The sequence below is a fragment of the Urocampus carinirostris genome, chromosome 2, assembly GCF_059441175.1.
Source record: "Urocampus carinirostris isolate Australia breed hairy pipefish chromosome 2, RoL_Ucar_1.0, whole genome shotgun sequence".
Classification (NCBI taxonomy): Eukaryota; Metazoa; Chordata; class Actinopteri; order Syngnathiformes; family Syngnathidae; genus Urocampus; species Urocampus carinirostris.
Window position 1 is genome coordinate 18,789,652 of NC_142350.1, and position 24,818 is coordinate 18,814,469.

Here is a 24,818-nt window from a genome sequence, read left to right on the forward strand (position 1 = left end):
CTATGTTACTCAATAATTCTGCTTAAAACTGCCCTGACATTGCTGTCTGGTGGCTTCGCTTTGCCATTGCATTTTTCTTTTGCCTCGTGATTAACTGCAGCTGGTATTAGTGTGTATGGCATTGTCCTATGAAGCGCCATCGCCCCCTACGGGTTGCGCCCAAGAAGGAAATGTGAATGCAACACCTAAACAGGGCAAAAATGTGTATTAGTGCAGGATTACGTATCAATTATGGGCCATGTAAAAATGAAGTTTCCCAGTGGTAAATTGTAATGGGAAGAACTTCCTGTAACTGAAAATGTAAGCTAAATATTATGTTTATTCAACACCTGTATGGGAAGAGATTTGTCTCAAAAACAAATGTATGTGTGATTTATTCACGATAAATACATATGCAAGATCAAAAATCACATGTGTAAAACACAGATATATTTGTGGCTCTTCAAAATACATGATTCTTCTTTTAATGGTACTGGAGAAAATGGAAAATAGGCTTTTTAAAGTCCTTAAAAATGCTTGTATTCTGAAATCTAAGAGGTGTAGGAACCCTTATTTTACAGGTGTATAACAGTCCAAATACAATATTGCAACGCTCACAAATAGCTGCTGTAGACCACAGCTCTCGCCCGGATGCTCCCGCCGAACCGTCCAGTTCGTCAGCCACCGTTGTTTGATGGGTGGGGTCCAATTGCGCCCCGGCTTTTTTCACCACGTGTCTTCAGGTCACCCTGCTAATCCTTTCTAATCTACTTTGCTTCTGATTAGCTGCCATACCCTCTCCCTATCCTTTCGCCTCTTTCAAATCGAGGCTAACGTGCCGAGGTTCCATCAGATTTGGGATCTGCCGTCGAGGGATTCGACGCTTCGTTTTATTTGTGGAGGAAATCGAGTCGAGGAACGCGCTTGAAGAAGATGAACGGCTAAAGATCTGACAGATACTGCTCCAGAATTTCACACCAGAGGTGGGGATCCTTCAACGCTCCAAATTGGGATTAATGATTTAGGAGACGATAAATAATTGTGTGGGGATTGAGCAATCTGCACTCAGTTTTTCTATTATTCCGGTTTTTGGTACACGGGTTCTTAACTGGTGTAAATTCAGGAGCCACCAATCGGCCCTTATGACAAGCTGTGACCCTAAATCACGAAAATAATTCCACTTTTCAAATGGATCCAATGGAAGGAATGTTCACCTCTTAATCAAAAAATGACGGCATCGCGAATAAGCAACCCCCTAAAACTGCTTTCAAATATTGTCGTACAAGTATAACAAAATTAGAGGGTTTCTCATTTTAGTGCAAGAAGGACAAATTAAAAAGTCAAAATCTTCTAAAGGATAAAAACATGAAAAACAATACATTCATTATATATGTGTAATAGATTACAGGTAAAAAAGCTTAAAATGTACCCTTTTTAAACCATTTGCTGAGTGACAGATAATCGTACACCATTTTTGTATTTCGCAATTGTTTCCTTCTTCTACCCGATCGTTATCGTCACTGTTTTCCATTTTTTTCTTCCCCTTGTCACTCACTTTTGGGCAGAAAAAAGAAATGGAACCAACAAAATCACAATAAAATGAGATGTGGGGACCCCACCCTACACGCACCGATTGACAGGTAAAAGAGATCAAGCAGCGCATGAGCGCCAGCTACTGTTAAGGAGTGCAATTAACCCTCCGTTTTTTTTTCTTTTCTTCTTTGTATTATTTTGCCGAGTTTTAGGTCACCATGCACCAGTTGAGAAACACCGCTTTAGAATGCGGCAGGGTGCACGGTGCATGAGAACTCGAATTGTTGAGACTTTATGAAATAAGTGAAAATGTTGGAAACGACGGTGCAGTGGTTAGCGCGTGTGCGGCAGAGTTCTGAAGTCGTGAGATCGGACCTCCAGTGTGGAGTGTGCATGTTCTCCGTTTTTTTCCCACATTCCAAAAACATGCATTTCAGGTTAATTGTCCAATCCAAATTGTCCCTAGGTGTGAATGAGCGAGTGAGTTGTCTGTCCCTGTGTCCCCTGCGACTGGCAGGCAACCAGTTCAGGGTGTCCCCCGCTAGATAGCTGGGATGGGCTCCAGCACCCCCGCGACCCTACTGAGGATAAGCGGTGCGGATAATTGATGGATGGATGGAAACAGCAAGCAAACTCAGTCACCATGTCAACCTCAGCCAATTGCTCTCCTAATGATGACTGCAACTTCCCTTATTAAGCCATAATGATCCTTAAAAACACAACGCGGCACCTATTTACTCATAGCAATTAGGTCGAACAGGGAACTTGAATCCCTATTTTCTTGGGGGATGCCAGACGTTGGGTGTAGTTGAGGATGGTCTGCAACAGGTCTGATAAAAATAGTCAAGTCAAGTCGGATTTATTTGTGACAAAAATCACAAAAATATCTCAAAGGACTGCACAGGATTACCTGATCTTAAACCAACATGCGGGCAAGGAACAACTCAAAAGCACAGGGTGGGGAAAAAGAGAAACCTTGAGAAGGGACCTCACAAGTGGTAAAAATAAATCACTCTCAAATATCTTATTGAAAAAAACCCAACATGCAAACCAAAAAGATCTGAAAAAAAGAATTGAGAATTTAAAGGAATATCGATTAGGAAAGAGTCCATGTGCCAGGTGAAAAATAGAACTATACATCAGGCCTTTTATCAATTGAATCCGGCCCCTGAGATGATGCTGAGAGAAGTACAAGAGAAAAACAAGCTGCAGTTTTAGTTATGTCCTTTCGGTGTCGCCAAAGCCAGGACAAGCCACTCAAAAAAACAACAACTGGAGCTTCATTTCTTTATTTCTTTATTTGTCTCTTTTTTGTGTCTCTCTAATTCTGTCTTTTGCTCTATTTTCCTTTTCTCCCTTTCTCTTACTGACTCTCTCTCTTTTTCTATCTTTCTGTCTATTTATCATTCACCCTTTCTCTATTTGTCTCTATCAGTTTCTCCGTCTTTCTTTCTTTCTTTCTTCCTCACGCAAGTTTGTTCTTTCTTTCTTTCTTTTTTTGTTCTCTTTCCTTCTCTCCATTTTACTCTTTTCTTTTCCCCTTTCTCTCACTCACTTTCTTTCTCTCTTGTTTTTCTCTCTCACGTTTGTTCTATTTCTCTGTCTTTTTATCATTCTCCTTTTCTCACTCTCAATTTCTCTCCATCTACTGTTTATCTCTCTCTTTCTCTTGCAAGTATGTTCTCTCTTTGTTTTTTTTTTGTTTTTTGGGTTCACTTTCTTTCTCCTTTTTCTTTCTATCTTTCACCCCGTCTTTTGCGCTCTCTCTCTCTCTCTCTCTCTCTCTCTCTCTCTCTCTCTCTCTTTACCTCTCTTGTTCTTTCTCTTTTTCTTGCGAGTTGGTTCTCTCTCACCTTCTTTCTTCCATTCATCTTTTCCCACTTGTTCTTTCTTTATTTATTTTATTCTCTCGCTCTTTTCTCTTTCTCTCTATCTCTGCCTCTCTTTCTTTTTCTCTTTTTCTCTTATCTGCTGGTCCACCCCAGGGAGAATTTTTTTTTTTTCTTCCACTTGGCCACTTGGCCCCAAAGCAGAAATAAGTTTGAAACCCTCTGTCCTAAATGGCGCCCGAACACCGTTGGCAATTTTGGCATTTTTAAGAGAGGTAAATGCCATTTCCTGGTCCTCTGTACCGCAGAGTGAAGAGGAGGAGGAGGAGTGGGCTTTTTGTTGACATAGTAGAGAAGCCCCATCCAGCCTCTCACCCACTCCACGGTCAGCGTTTTCTCCACGCCGACATTCGTTCCACTTTGGGCTGCTTCTATCTTTAAAACCCCTCGGTGGATAAAACCTGAACCAGACGACACGTAAGGACACCATTATTGTGGATGCCCTGTTCGTTTTGTGGTAGAAATATATACAGTATATCGTTTTCACAAAGAGCCCACCTGCGACGAGGCGAACAAGGTGTAGTTTACATTAAAACCAAATACGTGCTGGGTAATCGTTTCACTTTTTATATATTTAGTGCAATTTTCGGTAAGATAATTATGTTTTCGTATTTAACCGGCTCGAAAGGGGGCTAACTGTTAGCATTAGCTAACATAGCTCTGTTTCATTCGCATGTGGCATTTTACAACCGCAAAATATATATTTTTGAAATACTTTATTCCTTTACTTAAATGCTGAATTCGTGTCCTTTTTACCATAATTTTTCCTAAGTAATACCGCCATTAATCAAATAAACTTGTTGCTTAGGAACATCACCGTCGAATCACGTCACTTGTTAAGGGGGATTGATATCAAAAACAAATATTGTATTGTTTTATGACATAACTGTCTGCTTGTTACGCACTTAACGAGCTACTTTATTAAGACAATTTGCTTGTTATCTTGCATAACACATGCCTATCTTAACTCGTTCAATTTCAGACGTTTGTCCTAAAATTGGGACAGCCGGTGCCAGGTAATTTTTGCCATTTTAACACAGTTTTGAAAGCCTTTAACATTTTTCATAGCTCCATGGGCAAAGGACTCATCAAAGGTTAGACCCTCAACTCTTACGAGAAAAAAAGATGTCTCTAGCTTTTACCATTGTTTCGTAAACAATAGTTGAACATTGCTAAGTTTCTTGAAAATGCTCGTTTCCAAGAAAACTGAGAAACAGCTTTTGTGAAAGGATGCATTACAAGCTGAACTTTCACTTTGGTAATTTTTTTCCCCTCTTTTGTGATACCTCTGATCTCTAAACAGTGCTTTCAACTAACACAAGTGCACTTTGCTTGCAAAATAACAGTTTATTGCAAGAACAATCAACTGATGTTTGAACGAGGTTTGATCTTTACTCGAACTTTTCAGTGCCCGATTTTTTCGGTGAATTGATCGCACGATTTTGGTCACTATGGGGGTCACATTCCCTCGGGATAACGCGTTCCTGCGGACATGCACGAAACGTCGCCCTTCTCCGACCGGATGCTGACGATGGGAATTGGTTATCTTTTTTGAAAAGAATAAGCTCTGTTGAAGAGTTAACTGTTGGTATTTGTACATACCTAGCGGATCTCGCTACACTTTTTCTCTATGCTTGCTTGCCATATGGCGCTGCCTTCACACACTCATTCGCAAGTTTTTGGAAGTGGGCCAAGTGGCTTTCTTGATGTCAAGTCAAGTCATTTTTATTTGTATAGCCCTAAATCACGAAGAGTCTCAAAGGGCTTCACAGATTATTACACTATATTACACAGACTATTTTTTTCAGCCGACGAGAAGAGTAGGTTATTCATATGCTATGGAGTAGAAGTGAGTTTTAAGTTTAGATTTAAACATTTCCACTGAGGTTGCAGATCGGATCTCAGGGGGAAGAGCATTCCACAGCACCGGTGCCCGGATGGAGAACGCTCTCGAACCAGCAGAACACTTCTTTGCTCTTGGGATCACCAGAAGACCGGCACTCTCAGATCGTAGGCTTCGGACCGGGACGTAGGGGCAAATCAGATCTGAAAGATAAGAGGGAGCAAGTCCATGTATGATTTTGTACAATACTAAGAGAACCTTGAAGTCACATCTATGGCTAACTGGGAGCCAATGCAGGTTAGCCAAAATCGGTGTTATGTGATCGTACTTTTTTGTCCTAGTTAAAAGCCTCGCTGCGGCATTTTGTACCAGCTGAAGTGACTTGATTCTAGACTTCGGGAGACCAGAGAGTAGTGCATTACAGTAATCGAGACGGGAGGTGACAAACGCATGAATTATAATTTCCACATCAGACTGAGACAGTATTGAACGGATTTTAGCGATGTTACGAAGATGGAAGAAAGCGGTTCTAGTAATTTTCTTTACATGCATTTCAAAGGATAGATCAGGGTCAAATATGACACCTAAATTTTTAACTGAGTCACTCTGTGTGATGTGACATTTGTCAATGTTCACAGCAATTTTTGAGAATATATCACGGCATTTAGATGGACCAATGACTAACATTTCGGTCTTTTCAGAGTTGACGCAGGAAATTGAGTGACATCCACTCTTTTATCTCAATGAGGCAGGCCTCCAAATTTCCACAGTTTAGTGTGTGAGATTCCTCCAACGGAAGATATAGTTGAGTGTCGTCTGCGTAGCAGTGGAAGCTGATATTGTACTTGCGAATAATATCACCTAATGGAAGCATGTAAATACTGAAAAGAAGGGGGCCAAGCACTGAACCCTGCGGAACACCGCAGGTAACGTTAAAGGGCTCAGATGTCATTTCACCATATTTAACACAGTGCGTCCTATCTGAGAGGTAGGATCTGAACCACGAGAGGACGGTTCCTGAGAGACCAATCCATTTTTCCAACCGTTCTAGTAGGAAATTGTGGCGCACTGTGTCAAAAGCAGCACTAAGATCCAGCAGCAGCAAAAGTGATGAAGCGCCAGAATCCATTGCCAGTAGGAGGTCATTTGTTACCTTGATCAGAGCTGTCTCAGTAGAGTGGTTAGCCCTGAATCCTGATTGCATGGATTCAAAAAGGTTATTCTCGGATATGAAAACATTTAGCTGCTGTGCCACTACTTTTTCAAGTACTTTAGAGAGGAAAGGTAGGTTTGACACAGGTCTATAATTACTTAAGATTTCTGGATCAAGGTTGGGTCTTTTCAGTGTAGGTTTAATAACGGCGGACTTAAAAGCTGCTGGAACTACACCTGAGGAGAGTGATATGTTTATAATATTTAGAACAGAAGGTCCAAGGACGCCAAAAAGACTTTTAATAAGTGAACCTGGGAGCGGGTCGAACTGGCAAGTTGTCGGTTTGGCCGCATTCACCACTTGTTTGAGATCATCAAGTGACAGTTCACTAAAACGGGACAATTTCCCAGGACAGCCACCCTGTCGTGCATCTGTAGATTTCAGCCCTTTAGTATGTGTGGTATTAATAATTTCTTTAGCAATTTCTTCCTGTATGCATTGAATCTTCTTAGTAAAGAAGACCATTAAGTCATGAGCAGAGTGCGTCGAACTATCTGCAGTAGTCTGTTGCCTTGTAAGCGATGCTACAGTTTCAAAAAGTGCTTTGGGATTGTTCTTTTGAGACGCAATCACCTTCGAAATATAGGCCGATTTTGCTGAGGCAAGGGCCGCTTTATACTTTAACAAGCTGTCACACCATGTTTGATGGAAAACCTCAAGCTTGGTAGTGCGCCATTTTCTTTCCAATTTCCTGCATTCTTGTTTAAGGGTTGTTGACAACCCACTCCTCAAGTGGACCGGGTTAGGGTCCTCAAGAGCTGCATGTTTTGGAGGTTTCTCTTCTCAACTCAGGAGATGGAAATTTTAAGCTTGTTACCAAGCTGTGTGGGAGCTTGATAATGACCTAGGTGATCGGACTCATCTGTATTTGAACAGAGAAACTCCAAACACATGCAGGACATGTGACTCTTGAGGACCTGGTTGGCCACCCCTACGACAGAACTGCCTGCTTGTTAAGCACCTAACATTGACTGTCAATACTACTCCGACCATCTAATGGTGATTAGTTATACTGAAGCCATTCCCAGAGGCTTAATACTTGCTAATGAGCAGCACCAAACCGTTTTTTAATGGTCTTTTAAAAGAGAACAATAAAAACTTATTTTTCTGTTTTGGCACTAAGGGTCAATGCTTTTGCAAACATATCTTTACATTACGGCATTGAACTAGATTACTTTATTATTACTTACCAGACTTTCTATCTCTTCAGATAACTAGCGTTCCATGATACTTACCCTCTTTAAGCTTCTCTCAGCCAACCTACTTACCTTTCTAACCTTTATCAAGGTTACTAGTTTCTTGCACACTATCTAACCAAACAGTAATTTTGGGTCATTTACCTTCTGCTGCTGTTACGGGTATCGAGATCATGTGCACACCTACATAGATTTGACTCTATTTACATTAAAGTTTTGTCGGTGCGTGGCAAGAGTTGCTCGACTTGGCATTAATTGCAAGTCATGCAGATGGGACGCTGACTCCCTTCTGTAACACATGAGAATCCATATCGTACACTTTCTCTTTTGCCTGACATAGCATGGACTCAAATATGCAGAAAGTAATTAAACAACATTCTACGATGACTTTCACATGGTTTCACTCCTGAGTTTTTTGGTTTGAACAAATTTATTGACACTAAAAACAGAAAACAATCATGACAATCTCAACAGCAATTAAGCACATTCACAATATTATATTCCAATATTACGTTTTTAACAGCAAACACAAAGTGAGGTTTGAACAAACCTTCTCGAAAATCAAACATATTCACAATTTCATTATATAACATCTTTGTTAGTGTCAATAGATCCGTCCAGGCCAAAGTCGATTGTTCTCGGTCTGAACAAATCCACCGACACCAACAGCAGCAAAACACAGCCATCAAGCATATTCACAATTTTTTTATATTTGACAATATGACGTGACGATATCACGTTTTAACATTTTTTCCTGACATTTCCAACATCAATTAAACAATTTCAGAGTTATTTTCTTTTAACAGTAGTTAACCAGCGTGCAATACTATTGTGCAAGGGCATAGCTCTGCCATCCCACCCTCCCAAGCAGCATTCTTCCAGTCCTCTGTGTGGGTCCTTTCCCTTCTGCGTGGGTCCTCTCCCTTCTGGGTTCCACAACCCAGGCCGTTGCTGCCGGGACTCCCACAGCGTAGCTCCGGCTCCCCCCTCCGGGTGGGTACAGACGAGTCTTCTTTATGGCTGCGTCCTAGGCCCGCCGCTCGCCGATTGTATGGTATCTGCAGCCATTTGGAGCACAGCCACGGGGGGGATCTGCCTGCACCTCCATACCAGCAGGTTTCTGGAGGTCCAGATGGCGTCCTTGATGGCGGCGAGAGTGAGCCAGTCCCTGGCAAAGTCGTTCCGATGTCTCCTCGACCGACTCACCCCGTAAAGCACGTACTGTGCATCAGGGACCTCTCCTGCTGGCAAGTCCGGGAACTTTCCTAGTTGTTCGGCCATTGTCCACAAGACCTTGGCAGCGCTGCACTCACAAAAAAGGTGCCTCACCGACTCCTGGGCGCCACAGCCAGGTCGAGGGCACGTCGAAGTCGCTGACATTCCTCGGTGGTGCATTACAGCTCCGACTGGGAGAACTTCATGAGCCACCATCCATGACAAGTCTCGTAGTCTGTTTGGGAGGGCAGGATGATTGACGTTGCTCCAAACCGTTGTGGAATCGCCAAACGCAAGCCCCCGCACAGGGCTTACTGTAGCTCGCTCTTGCACAATAGAAATAAGGGCCCTGTGGTTTTGTAAAGTGTGACATTCTTGTGTTTCCAAATCAAACTTCTTCAAAAAAGCCCGAATAAAGAGATGTGTTGGTGGCAAGTTAAACGAAACTGGAATCAAACGATTGTTTGGTACAAGCTTTAGCTTCCGCAAATATGAGCCCATCCAAAAACGGGTCATTGCTTGACTTTTCGGGTTGTTGGGTGGGCCCACAGCGTTTTGGTAGTGGAGAGAGACATATTTGCTTCCCAGGAAAAGCTGGAGGTCAGGCACTCCTTTCCCCCCTTTTTCCTTTTTCTTTTTCATTGTATCTCTTTTTATCCTTTCCCACTTTGAGCCCCAGACAAAGCGAAAGATGGCTCGGTCCATTTGTAACAGCACGTTTCTTTTAGGCATAAAAATTAAACTGATTGACAAAAGCATTGGGAGGATGATCGCTTTGATGATTAGGACCTTCCCCTCTATTGTCAGTTTTCTTAGTGACCAAAAAACAAGTTTTTGCTTAACTTTCCTTGTCACGTCATCCCAGTTGGTCTCGCCTCCTCCATCCGCATTGAATTTTACCCCTAGGATTTTCTGGTCTGTCTTTAACACCGTCAGCGGGAGTCCTGCCTTTTCTGTCTCTTTCCACATTCCATAAAACTTCACTTGCGATTTTTCTCTATTTAGCCTTGAGCCAGACGCCCTCCCAAACAGGTCAGTCAAGTCAAGGGCTCTTTCAACAGATGCGCGGTCAGTACACAAAATATTAAAATCATCCATGTACAAAACACACTTGGTAATTTGTCCCCCACTTCCTGGGATATTGATGCCTTCGACAAATCTATCTTTTCTTAACATTTGTGCCAAAGGTTCAATGCAAAGAACATAGAGAAGGGGAGACATAGGGCAACCTTGACGTACACCGCAGTTGATCTCGATTGCTTCCGATAAATTCCCGTTAATCATGAATTTGCTGTAGATGTCTCGGTATAGCAGTCCTACCCAATTGATGTATTTTTGGGGGAAACCACATTTTTGCAATACCCTGAAGAGGTATTGGTGCGAGACTCGATCAAAGGCTTTTTCAAAGTCTAGGTTTAGGACCGCTAGTCGCATGTTTCTGTCTCTTGCATAACAAATGGTGTCACGGATCAGCATGAGACTGTCGCTGATCTTCCTTCCCACAATGGCACAGGTTTGGTCTGGATCAACCAAGTCTCCCAAGACAACAGACATTCGTGTTGCTAGAAGCTTGCTGAAGATTTTACAGTCCACGTTTAAAAGCGTTATGGGTCGCCAGTTTTTTAAGTCAATTTTGTCTCCTTTTTTGTGCAATAGAGTAACTATCCCGATTCTGAAACTGTCCGGCATATGGTCTCGACTGGAAAATTCGTTAAAAACAGTTAACAGATCTGGTGCTAAAATATCCCAAAAAGTCCGGTAAAATTCGAGGTTGAGTCCGTCCTCCCCGGGTGATTTGCCTTTTTTCATAGTCTTTATGCAATCATTCAGTTGGTCTTGGGTAAAGTCCGATGTTAAAAAGGGGTCTTCACTCCTGAGTGCCCTAAATACCACGCAGTACAGATTGACCAAGCAATGTCATGCTGTAGTCTGCAGCCAGCAATGGCTAAGCAAGGCTTGTCATCACATAGTGACATCATGAGTCTGTGTGACTTGACTTCCGCGCCAGAGGCTCCACCAAACCCCTGAGACTGACTCAGCAAACCCCAGTGATTTTACACCTAGGCCTTCAGTAGGTGGAATCAATCCAACCCTCAATAACCAGTGGCTCAGGAGGTAGAGGGCTCGTCTTGGGATCAAGAGATCGCAGTTGGAATCCCGGCTCCTGTGTGTTACATGTCAAAGTGTCTCTGGGTAAGACACTGAACCCCTAATGCCCCCAATAAGCAGGTTAGCGCCTTACATGGCTGCATGGCCGCTATTGGGAAATGTGAAGCACATTGTAAAGCGCTTTGGGAAGTCTTCAATGACTTGAAAAGTGCTATATAAATGCAGATCATTTCATTTTATGGCTGTAAAACATTTACTGCAGCTACATCTCTGACACATTTAAAATGCATCAGTAATAACCTCATACTACTGCAATATAATTTAGGAATATCTCATCTCCTTAGCTTCACCGCTTATCCTCAGTAGGGTCGTGGGGGTGCCGGAGCCCATCCCAGCAATCATCGGGCAGTGGGCAGGGGACACCCTGAACTGGTTTCCAGCCAATCGCAGGGCACACGGGGACAGACAACTCACTCGCTCATTCACACCTAGGGACAATTTGGACCGGCCAATTCACCTGAAATGCATGTTTTTTTGAATGTGGGAGGAAACCGGAGTGCCCGGAGGAAACCCACGCAATCACGGGGAGAACATACAAACTCCGCACAGGAAGTCTGGAGCTGGATTTGAACCCACGTAGGAGGTTCCCATGACATGAACTGTGCCGCACATGCGCTAACCACTGCGCCGCCGTATATATAGCCACATTTTACTCGCATGAATCCTTTATATTTGTGCACAAAATCCATCCTCCTTTCTTTCCTCAAGATTTCAATTATTTGTCGTGTGTTTCAGTTCATCAAGAAGTTCTTATCTATCGCCATTGAAATTACTGGTGAAAGTCGAGCCTGTCCTGTCATATTCCTGGAGTGCGTTTTTATTTGATGTAGGGCTGAAAATTTCAACAGAAGCGTTGGACACGGGAATACTTTCTTTTACCTTCACGTTTTGGTTATGAAACATCTGTTAACTCCCGCTAGCCAATTATAATTTCTGAAACTGGTGACGTTTCCCGTGGCTGGAAGCAGGTGCTCAGATGCCAACTCTGAATCGGATCTGCTAAGCCTACAGCTTTTGCTAAGAATGATTTAAACGGTCAGGGCGTTCAGAACTGTTTGTGAAGGCCTCGATGTATCAACTACTAATGGCTGAAATGTGATTGGTTAAACTAGCGGGGAAGCAATGAAAGGAAGCTGACAATTTTGAATTCATTATAAGTATTTATGGACGAAATATAATATAACATTAGTCAGATTTTTTAGGCTAGCAGAGAAGGCTTTGCTGGCCCCGCATTGAGAATCACTGATCTAACTATTTACCTGTCTACTTCCATTTTCAGCTAGTAAACATGGTAACGAAGCATCTTCTTCTGTTTCCCTACTGTACCTGCAATTGCATGCCCCTACTAATGCAACCATCTGGTCCTTCTTAGTTGTCTTAGTGATGGTGGGACATGGCAATATGAAAATGGGGTCACAGCGAGGGGTGCTGCCCTCACGAGTGGCATCTCCTTGACCCTCTTGCCGCCTACCAAAACGGCCACCATTCCCCCATCTTACCACATTTCCTGCGGCCATGACAAGTAGCAGCTGTTTGATCCACCTTGCCATGACTCTGCTCGGATTTGTAAGCTCCTCTGTGACCACGCTAACGCCTCGGGTCTCCTTTCCAATGGGTGAGTAGACCCATCAGCTGCCCCTCTGTGATTTGATGTCCATGTTGTTTAAAGGTTTTCCGAAATTCTCAACATGCAAAATTGGAGGAAATACTACGTTTCTATTGTATTTTGTAATTTATTTTTAAATGAAATTTATATACGTTTTATCCGAATAATCTAATTATTCTGAGAATGCATTTTTAAGCTAGTCTTGTCCATGTCATCCTGAGCTCTGACGTCATCGGAAGAACACCAGCACCCTAATGAGCTAGTCGGCAAATTGTTTTACCTGTTAATTAGTCAAAAGTTGGGAGTGTTTGAAGCAAAGGTTTGGCAGTTTTTGTGAAGAATGCCTAAGCGTTGCTAAGTGTCGCAGGTGGATGCAGTAATGGTACAACAAAGGGCAAGGAGCCAAAAAGGGGCTAGCAGGCAAAGATAATACACGGAGTGCAGCTAACGGGGGGACCAATTAACGAAAGGCGACTGCAGCATCTGTGGAAAAAAACCGAGGCTAGCCAAACAAAGAACATGCAGTGAGCGGCCAAGCTACCCTGTAACTAACAACGAAAAGCTGCAATGACTACTGCCAAATAACGCTAAGGCAGTCAGGAATAACCCAAGGGACATGGCAAAAACGGCGCTAACACCAGGCTAGCCGGCAAAACATACAGTGGGAAGCCAATGAGTGCCAACCAGGGACAAACAAAATAGGAAAGCCCTCGGCAGCCGCAATGCTAACAGGGAGAAAGCTGGACCAAATTATACCAACCGCGACACACGCGGCGAAAAACACAAACGAAAAGCCACAATCGCCTACCTTAAATAAGGCAAAGGCAAACAAGGAATACATTCTATAACGACGGCAGGTAAACGTACCGCAGGCAGCTTTTGGATGTCGAAGTATGCAACTCTGACAAAATGGTCACAATGCCCCAGGTGACAGAGTAATCAAAGTTCTAATTTCTCCAACTAGAAATGAGCAGCATGCAATCCCTGTTCCCTACAATTGCTGTCTGTTTTGGCGCTGCCTTACATGTTGTGTTAATAGGATTCGCCATTTTGAAAGTGTTGTCTTCCTCCAATGATGTCACACCTCTAGTGGAATCCAGCTGGATGGGTCAATTTTAAGACAAAATTTCTGGTGCATAGAAAATTTTGCATCATATTCGATAATTGTGAGAGGAAATTACACGTTCTGTGCCTTTATTGGGGGAAAATATGCTTGTGAATACCTCTAAACTATAAAATGTAGTATTACTGGACTTGGCTTAATGGTGCCCGATCCCCATGCAGGTAGTCTCGGGAGGCGTTTCACCCGCTTCAGCAGTGCTGACGTGGGCAACACCACAACGCTGCTGCTCAGCAACAGTGGCGATACGCTCTATGTTGGGGGCCGCGATGCCGTGCTGGCGCTAGACGTCAGCTTGGAAGACACCATTGAGCTGAGGAACAAGGTAAGTGAAGTGACAAGTCTGAGATTGTGCCTATTGTTAAATGAGGCCGCTCAGATAATAGATAGAAGACTTGAGCTGACCCGCTAGGTTGCTGTGGCCTTCCCTGCTTTTGGTGTCTCCCTACAAGCCCTCTTGCACACATTATTCTGTTTGAAAGTTCATTAAGTCTCACGTAGTCACAATGAAGAGGCCGTGTCGCCCTCCTCCTGAATGGGTGGGCGGCCAAGACAGTACAAGACTAGGCACTATCTTAGATAGGCAGACTTCTAGCGTTTCATACTGAAAAATGCTCCACAGCTAGCTGTGGCTACAATCTTTCTGGCATTCAGTAGTCTCCTGGTCCTTATTTCTAGTATAGCGAGCAGTTAAGATAAAAGAACCGGGCTGAGATTTCATTATCGTGTGGAGATTTTCACCGGGAATTACCCTTATCTCTCGTAGTTGGACTGGAGGCCTTTGGAGAAAGACCTAGAACAATGTTCCATGAAAGGAAAGAAGGTGGTAAGTCATTTTTTTGCACAATATCCTGACATTGATAATTGTGATCAGTCCAAAATTACATTACATAGCGGTTTTGTATCCCCAGTTTTGTTAGGATTTTGTTAGGGTGGGGTTTTTTTTTGGGCAGTTTAAATAAAAATTCTATTATTCTGTTTCAATTCCAGACAGACTGTCCTAATTTCATCCGTGTGCTGCTGTTCCTGAACAACACTCACATCTATGCATGCGGAACATTCGCCTTCAGTCCTCGTTGTATCTACATCGTAAGTTTTAAAATTGGGGTAATTTACTGTAGACCAGCGGGGTCAACTTCGGCCCTTGGGCTGCAGTTTTGACGCTTCGGCCTTAATATGAAACTTTAATGTAAGAGTAAATCAAGCAATAATGGATATAATTATGAATGATTGATTTTCATATTCATTGTGTTTTATATTTTTTTTTTACATTTTTTAAAACCTATTCATGTCAAACATTTTTAAAATGCTTTGACGTCCCCCAAGTAAATAAAGTTTGAAAACCTTGCCTCATTGACAAATTGACTGGCCTATTTAATGTTTTTAAAATTCTTTAGATTTTCCTCTTTGCCTTTTTACCAAGCAATATTTCTCCAGAATCGTTATATATTGTCAATTCATTTTGCAGAACGCTCATACGTTATCCACGAGTCTCAAGCCAGATGAGGGACGAGGACGCTGCCCTTACGATCCCTACCAGCGCAACACGGCTATCATCGTAGGTATGAGATGCCAAAGCCCTTTCTTGGATTACTCCTACGGGTGCTTGAAAATGTGTGAATTTTAATGTTGTGTTTTCAAGGAATGAAAATTTAGTGAATTTTGGGTAAAGTGCTTGAAAATACGTGAATTTTAATGTTGTGTTTTCAAGGATTGAAGATTTTGTGAATTTTGGGTAAAGTGCTTATAAATGCTTGACATTTGTTCATGTTTCTCAACAAGTCTGCTTAAAAATGATGCTGACGATGTACTAGTGCAAGAATTATGTCTTAATTATGTACATTTATTGTGGGCCATGCAAAAAATGAAGGAACCATTCCCCAAAGGTAAATTGTAATGGAAAAGAACTTCCTCCAACTGAAAATGTAAGGTTCAGATTAATACATATTACATATAAGTCATGTTTACCCAATGCCTGTATGGGGAGAAATTTGTCTAAAAAATATGCACGATTTACTTCTAAAACTCATCTCTTGATTAATACACCTGAAAGAATAAAAATTGCATGTGGAAATCGCAGACATATTTGTAGCTCTGCAAAATACATGATTCAAACCGGATTTCTTTTCGTGGTATTGGGAAAATTGGCTTTGAAACTCACTAAAAAAGTACTTGAATTTGACATTGACAAAGGTATACAAACCCTGATATTTACTGCTCCTGTTACGTATTACTAACATGCCAATGACAACACACATCAAATGACTATTTTGTGGTTTTAGACGGTGAGCTGTACACGGGCACAGTGGCTGACTACCGGGGTAACTGGCCACTCATATCCCGCCACCTCAGTGAAGGCTCACGCGTGGATCTAAAGCTGGACGACACGCTGGGATGGCTGGAGGGTAAGGAGAAGTATACTATTTTCTGAACCCAAAAACCCCAAATTGGCGAAAAACTTGAATGTGCCCCTGATAATCCGATGTGCCTCATATGCAGACAAATTTCAAATGCATTACCATATTTTGGCAATTATTCATTAGTCGATCTTTTTTTTTCGCTGACCGCAGTTGCATGTTAATGCATGACATTAAATGCAAAAGGACTAGGGGAGAGCGCCGGACCCTATCCACAGACTACTAGGGATACAGATGATACATGAAAAGGCATTAGGTCTTATGTCATTATCTCACCATTTTTAGTCGCAGTATCATATCTGTTAGATAATGAGAAAACAGAAAATGATACAAAATTGGTATCAAATTTTGTTTCACATTTCCTTGGCTCAAACTAAGCATTGTAAGTGAAGCCATGCGATTATTCATATCTTTCAGGAAGCTGAATACTTCTCACAATGACTTTCTCTTCATTCAGTTCAGTATCTTGTGCGTTTCGTAAAGACTTTACGAGTTGGCGATACAATGTTGTATTTTGGTGGTCCCCAACCTTTTTTGTACCCCGGACCACTTTGATGTCTTACAATATTCTCACGGCCTGGCCCAAAAATAACGTTAACAATTTGGTACCTTGACTAAAATTTGTGTGATGATGAAATCAAATCTAATGCAAGCTTGTCACACACACAGCCTTCAGGACGCATCCGGCCTCTTGGATGATTTTAATTCGGCCCGCCATAAATTTCTGAGCATGTCAAACAAAGAAGCGAGTCTAGATCAATTATATCAAATGTTATGTTTTGTTTTGGGGGTTTTTGTATTAAATGCAAACCAAATGCTTTTTCCATCTGCTATAGGGCAGTGTTGAGCATAGCCTGGTGAGTTGTTTCAGGTGTAAAACTGCATTTACTCAACTGTTAAAACAAACCAATTAACATACAATGCCAAACATGCAAATGTTTTCTCCCCCTTGTTTGTGAATAAGTATGTTGTGTCTTGAAAAGGTCCCTCTTTTACCCTGATTAGACTATGCTGTGTAGGTTGCTATGATAAAGCATAATACTGAAAAACAAATCTTGGAATTTAAAGTTGACATTCTTTCACTGATCCGTCCTGCCTGCCTGAGAATATAAAGTCTGGATCTGGCCCCAGACTCAAACTGAGTTTGACATCCCTGATCTAATGCCTTTCATGTGGTGTGTATCCCTAGTGATTTAGTGGATGAGATCTGGCGTGCTCCTCATCGCGATCCGGGGTTCAATTCCCATTGCATCCAATGTTATGCAATTGTGTTACGTCGTTTTCATTTTTTATGCAATCCTAAGCTTTGCTGTTATTTTAATTCCATGTGCCTTTTACATATGAAAAAAACACAAACACCATTTTTAGGGGGTTGCGTCTTTTAATCTGTTGCGCCTTATGATACGAAAATACGTTAGATTGTTGTTGTTTTTTGTACATTACATTTTCTCTTTGTCTCTCTCTCTGCAGATCCAACCTTCATTAGCTCCACCTTCATCCCGGACGAAGGCAAGATTTACTTTTTCTTTAGCGAAGTAGGCCGGGAGTACGACTTTGTCGACAAGTTCGTCGTCTCGCGCGTTTCCCAAGTCTGCACGGTAATTGAGCCAGCTACTATTTGAGGGAATTCAATTGAGCGCTGCTGACATAATTTCTTTTCTATGCTTTCCCCCGTAGAGCGACGTCGGGGGCCAGCGGACGCTCCAGCGACGCTGGACCACGTTTGCCAAAGCGCAGCTACTGTGCCAGGCGCACGGACAGCTACCATATAACGTCATACAGGACATTGACAGCCTGCCGCCGAAACAGGGCGCGCCGGCCGATGACACGCTTTTCTACGGCATCTTCACCTCTCAGTGGTGAGTCAATTAGAATGAGTTGACTTTTCATTTATACTCGTTTTTGAAGCTCTGCAGATTGTTTAGTTTTGTAGCTAGTGTTTCCGTAGTGCATTGGTTAGCACATTCAAAGGTCCCAGGTTTGAGACCAGGTGAAAATAGTCGGCCTGGAGAGAAATGGGAGCCAAGTAACACCACAGTACGACCCTAGTGGCTAAGGGATCCAACCAACCAGCTATATAGGAATAGGTAATATCAAACAAAAGATTCAACCCTCATCCTTAATTGGAAAATAAACTACTCTGTTAGGGAATGTATAGCTCATCTGAACACAGAAAACGATGCATGATAAACATTCGTAAAGAAGCAAGACAGTGAAAAGTAAACCGTGTTATGGTGAGGTATTACTGCATTCCATTTTCTTTTTTATTTATAAGGAGTACTACAGCTAATTTAGAACTGTTGAATTTGAGTGTATCTGGGTCCTCACAAAGAATAAGGGAATTACAGAGATCTTAATGACAAATTAGGTGTCCGCATGGTTTGTCTTCCACAGTAATCTTTAATGTTATGTCATGCATTGTTCCTGATGTTTCAAAACAGGTCTGTCAATTCTGGACTGTCAGCCGTGTGCTCATTTCGCCTGGCGGACATCAAATCAGCCTTTTCGGGCAGCTACAAAGTCCTCAACCGTGACACGTTGCAGTGGAGCACCAGGGTGCAAGAGAGGGTGACCAACCCGGGAGAGGTATGACTTCCTAGGCCTGGGCTTTATGAAAAATTTTGTTATCACAATAAAATGTTTATTATCAGTTTTTTTATGATAATTATGACATCTTTTTTCTTTTTAGTCTAGTGTAAGGGTGTGAAAGTTGACAAAACAAGATGCTGCTTTGACCAGTCTTAAATGTCCAAACAAAGACGCATGGTGACAAACTACTACAGAGCATCTGGGCTGCAACAATGAATCCATAAAAATGATTAAATGCTTTGGCAACTAATTGGATCATTGATTCGTTATATCGGATGATTTATGAGCCAACAAGTTAGTTAAATCAATGCAAGAGTGCATACAATTCCGTTGTGACGTTGGGAAGAGGAAGAGGGCGTCAAGAACCCTTTTATAAAAAAAGTCTAAAAAATTTTTTTTAAACCTGTTTTTCTTATTGAACTTTGCATTATTACAAACAAAATTGGCATGAAAGTTTAAACTTTAGTAGTTTTTGATTGTTTCATCATGAAACAAAGTTAACGCTTTTCAAAGGAACAGACAGTGCTGCAGAAATACAGATAAATAAAATATATAAATAAAAAGGTAAAATAGCACGGCGGCGCAGTGGTTAGCGCATGTGCGGCACAGTTCATGTCTTGGGAACCTCCTGCGTGGGTTCAAATCCAGCTCCAGACTTCCTGTGCGGAGTTTGTATGTTCTCCCCGTGCTTGCGTGGGTTTCCTCCGGGCACTCCGGTTTCCTCCCACATTCCAAAAACATGCATTTCAGGTGAATTGGCTGGTCCAAATTGTCCCTAGGTGTGAATGAGCGAGTGAGTTGTCTGTCCCCGTGTGTCCTGCGATTGGCTGGCAACCAGTTCAGGGTGTCCCCTGCCCACTGCCCGATGATTGCTGGGATGGGCTCCAGCACCCCCGCGACCCTACTGAGGATAAGCGGTGTAGCTGATGAGATGAGAAAAAGGTAAGATAACAATATTAATAATGCCGTGTTTAACGCAACACAAGGCAAATTCTTGACCACATATCATTTTCATACTGTGAATGTTTATCAAATTCCAAGATTTAGATAGATAGATAGATAGATACTTTATTCATCCCCGTAGGGAAATTCACACTTCCAGCAGTCTACCCCGTTGTTTATTAACGGATTAACATGATGCCCTAGGGGTGCTTGTAGCGGAGTGGATGATTCAACAAAAAACAAAAACAAATTTGTTTTTAATCAGACTCTAAGTAGCCAAAGTAGCTTCCAACAACTGAAGATGAGGGGCCTCTCCTGTCTACAACTCTTTGAGCATGCTTTGAGTGGGTATGTTGGGTGTTATCTTTTGTCTCTTTATTGTTCATTTCAACTGTGTTCTAATCCTTTCGCTTTCACTGTGTAAACTGCTCCTATAAGATGCTGGGCTGGTTCTTGTCGTTTGCCTCGTCTCTTGAATGTTGGTCTGAAATTTGCGTTTTCATTGTGCCCCCATTTTCTCCGGTGTCCAGGTGGTGTAATTACAGTTTAAATTATTGACGTTTATCGTACGTTTTCATTATTTACGTTGGCGAAAAATATACGATGATAATTATCACTTTATCGCCCAGGCCTACATGTTCCTGAGACACAAAGGGAAAATCATTGAAGTACACCATATTTATTACCACTATAGTGCGGCCTGCACAACGCGTCTGACAACGCCTTGCGATTCGTCAAAGAGAACTTCCTGGCAGATGACAGTGTGCGGCCGGCGGACAGGGGTCCTATTTTAATATCCAACGATCACCGCTACACCCACTTGACTGTCCAGAGGGTTCGAGCAGCTGGCGGCTTGGACTACACGCTCCTCTTTCTCCTCACGGGTAAGACTGTCGTGGCGGATTTCTGTTACGATGGATCTTCAAATAAATTGGCCTTTTTCTCAGAAAAAGGCTATCTTCACAAAGCGGTGATGCTGCAAAGCGGGGCACACATCGTGGAAGAGGTGCAGGTCTTCCTCAAGCCACAGTCTGTCAAAAGCCTGAAGCTGTCCATACCCAAGGTACAGCAATCAAATATTCAATTTGAATTCATTTATTTCATAAATATTATGTGTACAGTGGTACTTCTTTATATGAGCACCTCTAAACAGGAGAATTTCCATACACCAGTTTCATTTTGAGAAAAAGCCTTGCCCGTCATACCACTTACTGCCAGCATCAGCCTGTCCCAGTTTGTGCATGAGAATCCTACCATTAGGCACATGATTCAGTGCACTTGATTATACCTAAGGTTTTCTTGTATTCCGCAGCAATTTTTTCTTATCCATGGTTCGTACGGGTGCTTGGAAATGAAATGATCTGCATTCATATAGCGCTTTTCAAGTCAATGAAGACTTCCAAAGAGCTTTACAATGTGCTTCACATTCACACTCACAAACCAATAGCGGCCGTGCATCCATACAAGGCACCAACCTGCTTATTGGGGGCATTAGGGGTTCAGTGTCTTACCCAAGGACACTTTGACATGTAACACGGAGGAGCCGGGATTCGAACTGCGATCTCTTGATCCCAAGACTAGCGCTCTACCTCCTGAGCCCCCAAAATGTTTGAATTTTAAAGTTCTGTGTTCAAGGATTGAAAAGTGAATCTTGGGTGAAGTCCTTGTAAATGCTCGAAATATTTGCCATGTTTTACAAGTCTGCTTAAAAATGACACTGACACTGCTGTTTGGTGCATTCCATTTCTTTCCTCATGATTGGCATTAGTTTGTTGGGCATTGTCCTACAAAGTGTCATTACTCCTTACAGTACAGGTGCCTGCTACACCTAATCAGTGCATAATGAAATGTGTATTAGTCAAAGCATTACTTTTCAAATATTGGGCATACAGAAAAAATTAGGTAGCGTTTCAGAGGTGAATTATAATGGAAGAACTTTCTGCACCTAAAAATGGAAGCTACATGTTACTGTCATTATACCCCTAACCTATATAAGGAGAGATTTGTCTCGGAAATAATCACACACATGTTGTTCAAAGCCACATACAGTGAAGAAAATAAGTATTTGAACACCTTGCTATTTTGCCATTTCTCCCAATTGGAAATCATTGAGGGGTCTGAAATGTTCGTCATTGGTGCATATCCACTGTGAGAGAGATGGACTTAAAAGAAAAATCCAGAAATCACAATACATGTCTTTTTAATGATTTATATGTGTGATATAGCTGAAAATACGTATTTGAACACCTGAGAAAATGAAAGCTAATATTTGGTACAGTAGCCTTAGTTTGCTATTACAAAGGTCAAACATTTCCTGTAGTCTTTCACCAGTTTTGCACACACTGCAGGAGGGATCTTGGCCTATTCCTCCACACAGATCTTCTCTAGTTCTGACAGGTTTCTGGGTTGTTGCTGAGAAAAACAGTTTTAGCTCTTTCCAAAGATTTTCGATTGGGTTCAGGTCTGGAGACTGGCTGGGCCATGCTAGAACCTTGATATGCTTCTTACTGAGCTACTCCTTGGTATTCCTGGCTGTGTGCTTCAGGTCGATGTCCCAGCCACGACCAATTTTCAATGCTCTGACTGAGGGAAGGAGGTTGTTCCCCTAAATCTCCAATACACAGCCCCCGGTCATCCTCTTTTAAATGCAGTGCACTCATACTGTCCCATGTGCAGAAAAACATCCCAAAGCACCCCCATGCCTCACAGTCGGGATGGTGTTCTACGGATTTTACTCTTCATTCTTCGTCCTCCAAACACGCTTAGTGGAATTATGACCGAAAAGCTCTATTTTGGTTTCACCTGACTACAAAACTTTCTCCCATGACCACTCTGTATCATCCAAATGGTCATATGCAAACTTAAGACGGGCCTTGACATGTGCTGTTTTAAGCAACCTTTCGTGCCATGCGTGATTTCAAATCTTGACGTTTTAGTGTATTACCTACAGTAACTTTGGAAACGGTGGTCCCAGCTCTTTTCAAGTCATTGACCAACTCTTATCGTGTAGTTCCAGGCGGATTCCTGACCTTACTTAGAATCATTGAGACCCCACAAGGTGATATCTTGCATGGGGCTCCACTCCGATTGAGATAGACCGTCATGTTTAGCTTCTTTCATTTTCTTTTGATTTCTCCAACAGTAGACCTTTTTTCACCAAGCTACTTGGCAATTGTGCCGTAGCCCTTTCCAGCCTCGTGGAGGTGTAAAATTTTGCCTCTTGTGTCTTTGGACAGCTATTTGGTCTTCGCCATGTTACAAGTCTTTTCGGTTGTATGGGGTGGACTGGTGTCTTTATGCAGCTAAGGACTTCAAACAGATTCATCTGATTCAGGATGATACGGTGAGTGCAGGTGGATTTCTGATGGGTGGACAGGTCTTTCAGGGTCAGAATTCTCGATGATACACATGTGTTCAAATACTTATTTGCAGCTGTATCACACAAATGAATTGGTAAAAAATCATGCATTGTAATTTCTGGGTTTTTCTTTTTCTCACAGTGGACATGCACCTACGATGAAAATTTCAGACCCTTCCATGATTTCAAAGTGGGAGAAATAGCAAGAGAGCAGGGTGTTCAAATACAGTGGAACCTCGGTTCTCGACCATAATCCGTTCCAGAACCCTGTTCGAGAACCGATTTGTTCAATCACCGAACGTATTTTTCCCATTAAAAATAATGTAAATCGTTTTAATCCGTTCCAACACCATGAATGTTTAACGTGAACATGAAGCTAACCCAGGCTAATCGCACGTTTGCGTTATCGTAATCTTCCGTACGAAAGATTACGCTAACATGAACGTGTAAAAATAAAAAAATCAGGTCGTTTACAAGTCATTTAGCATTGAATTTTGGGCTCAGTTCCAACACCCTGAATGTTTACCTGAATGTTCAACGTAATCATAAAGCTAATCGTATGTTCGCGTTATCGTAATATTCCGTACGAAAGATTACGCTAACATGAACGTGTAAAAAAAAAAAAAAAAAAAAAAAGATAAAGAAACGAATTATGAATAAGATTTCTTACCTTTGTGGTGGTCAGCAAAAGGCGCATGCTGTATTCCCTAGCAAGATCGGAAGCTCGCACACCTCTTTCATATTTAGCTGTTATGTCTTTCTTAAAGGCAATAGTTGTACGAACAACTTTTCTTTTTTCACCTGTCCTGCTTGCACCGACCTTCTTCGGAGGCATAGTTAGGGGCTAAAACACTCACCGATATTAAAAGCGAAAGCAAAAAGAGGCAAGTGCGCAATTGATAACAGTTGGTCACGAGGGGTGGGGGCGTTCTACACCCGTACGCCGCTCAGCATCGCACTTTAGCGTATGCACTCATGCATTACTGCCGTTCAAACTCCGAATTTTTGACCGAACAGCGAAGCAAGAATTTCTCTAAATTTTTGGTCGAACTCCGATTTGTTCGACCTGAGAGGCGTTCGAAAACCGAGGTTCCATTTTACTCATTTTCATCACTGTATATATATATTGGAGATTTACTCAAGAACCTAAAATCCGATGTCTTGATGCACACGCAAGATTAAAAACCTCAATCGCGGATGTATTTGTTGAACTGCAAAGTACATGATTAATACCGGATTTCTTCTTTTATTGGTACTGAAGAAATTGGCTTTGGAAGTCCTTAAAAAGTATGTGAATTTGGCCATGAAGCAAGGTGTGGGAACCCTGTATCAGGAATCAAATCTTAAATCTGGTAATGAAACGTCCTTTACTCTTCTTATGAGAGTTGTGCTATCCGTTTAACAGAGCATGATATACGTTGGTACATCTGAGGGCGTGATCAGACTGCCAACAGCCAACTGCTCCTTTTACTGGACCTGCGCCCAATGCGTCCTTGCCCGGGACCCTTTTTGCGGGTGGGATGCTGCCCGGCGGGCCTGTGTAAAAACCTCTGACTCCCACCTGGGCCAGGACGTGGAGACGGGCAATGTGGACAGAGCGTGCAAGAGCGTGACCTCTATGCACAGAGCTCGTTTGGGAACAAACAACCTGCTAACTGGTAAGCAAAGTGGTATATACTCTTTTATGCCAATTTTTGATTATTTCTTTGGATACTAACTTTAAGAGCTTTAAAATGATCCTCTGACACA

The 24,818-nt window shown here is 42.2% G+C and overlaps 1 protein-coding gene across 6 annotated transcripts in view; it reads left to right on the forward strand.

Moving 5' to 3' along the window:
• The first annotated feature begins 745 nt into the window (after window positions 1–745).
• The window catches only part of sema4ab (sema domain, immunoglobulin domain (Ig), transmembrane domain (TM) and short cytoplasmic domain, (semaphorin) 4Ab), a 32,485-nt gene continuing 8,412 nt past the window's right edge, over window positions 746–24,818 (forward strand). Inside the window, exons 1-13 of one of the 6 annotated variants that reach the window (XM_088329218.1) lie at window positions 746–962; window positions 12,410–12,652; window positions 13,928–14,088; window positions 14,530–14,589; window positions 14,754–14,852; window positions 15,232–15,325; window positions 16,046–16,168; window positions 17,651–17,778; window positions 17,858–18,039; window positions 18,622–18,766; window positions 20,406–20,595; window positions 20,659–20,774; window positions 24,475–24,727. In XM_088329218.1, coding sequence (XP_088185344.1) covers window positions 12,553–12,652; window positions 13,928–14,088; window positions 14,530–14,589; window positions 14,754–14,852; window positions 15,232–15,325; window positions 16,046–16,168; window positions 17,651–17,778; window positions 17,858–18,039; window positions 18,622–18,766; window positions 20,406–20,595; window positions 20,659–20,774; window positions 24,475–24,727 — 1,651 coding nt within the window. In that variant the 5' untranslated portion in view covers window positions 746–962; window positions 12,410–12,552. Of the gene's footprint in view, window positions 963–3,345; window positions 3,919–3,981; window positions 4,496–12,409; window positions 12,653–13,927; window positions 14,089–14,529; window positions 14,590–14,753; window positions 14,853–15,231; window positions 15,326–16,045; window positions 16,169–17,650; window positions 17,779–17,857; window positions 18,040–18,621; window positions 18,767–20,405; window positions 20,596–20,658; window positions 20,775–24,474; window positions 24,728–24,818 lie in introns of those variants that run through there. The other 5 variants (XM_088329220.1, XM_088329217.1, XM_088329221.1 and 2 more) reach the window with 5 other exon arrangements.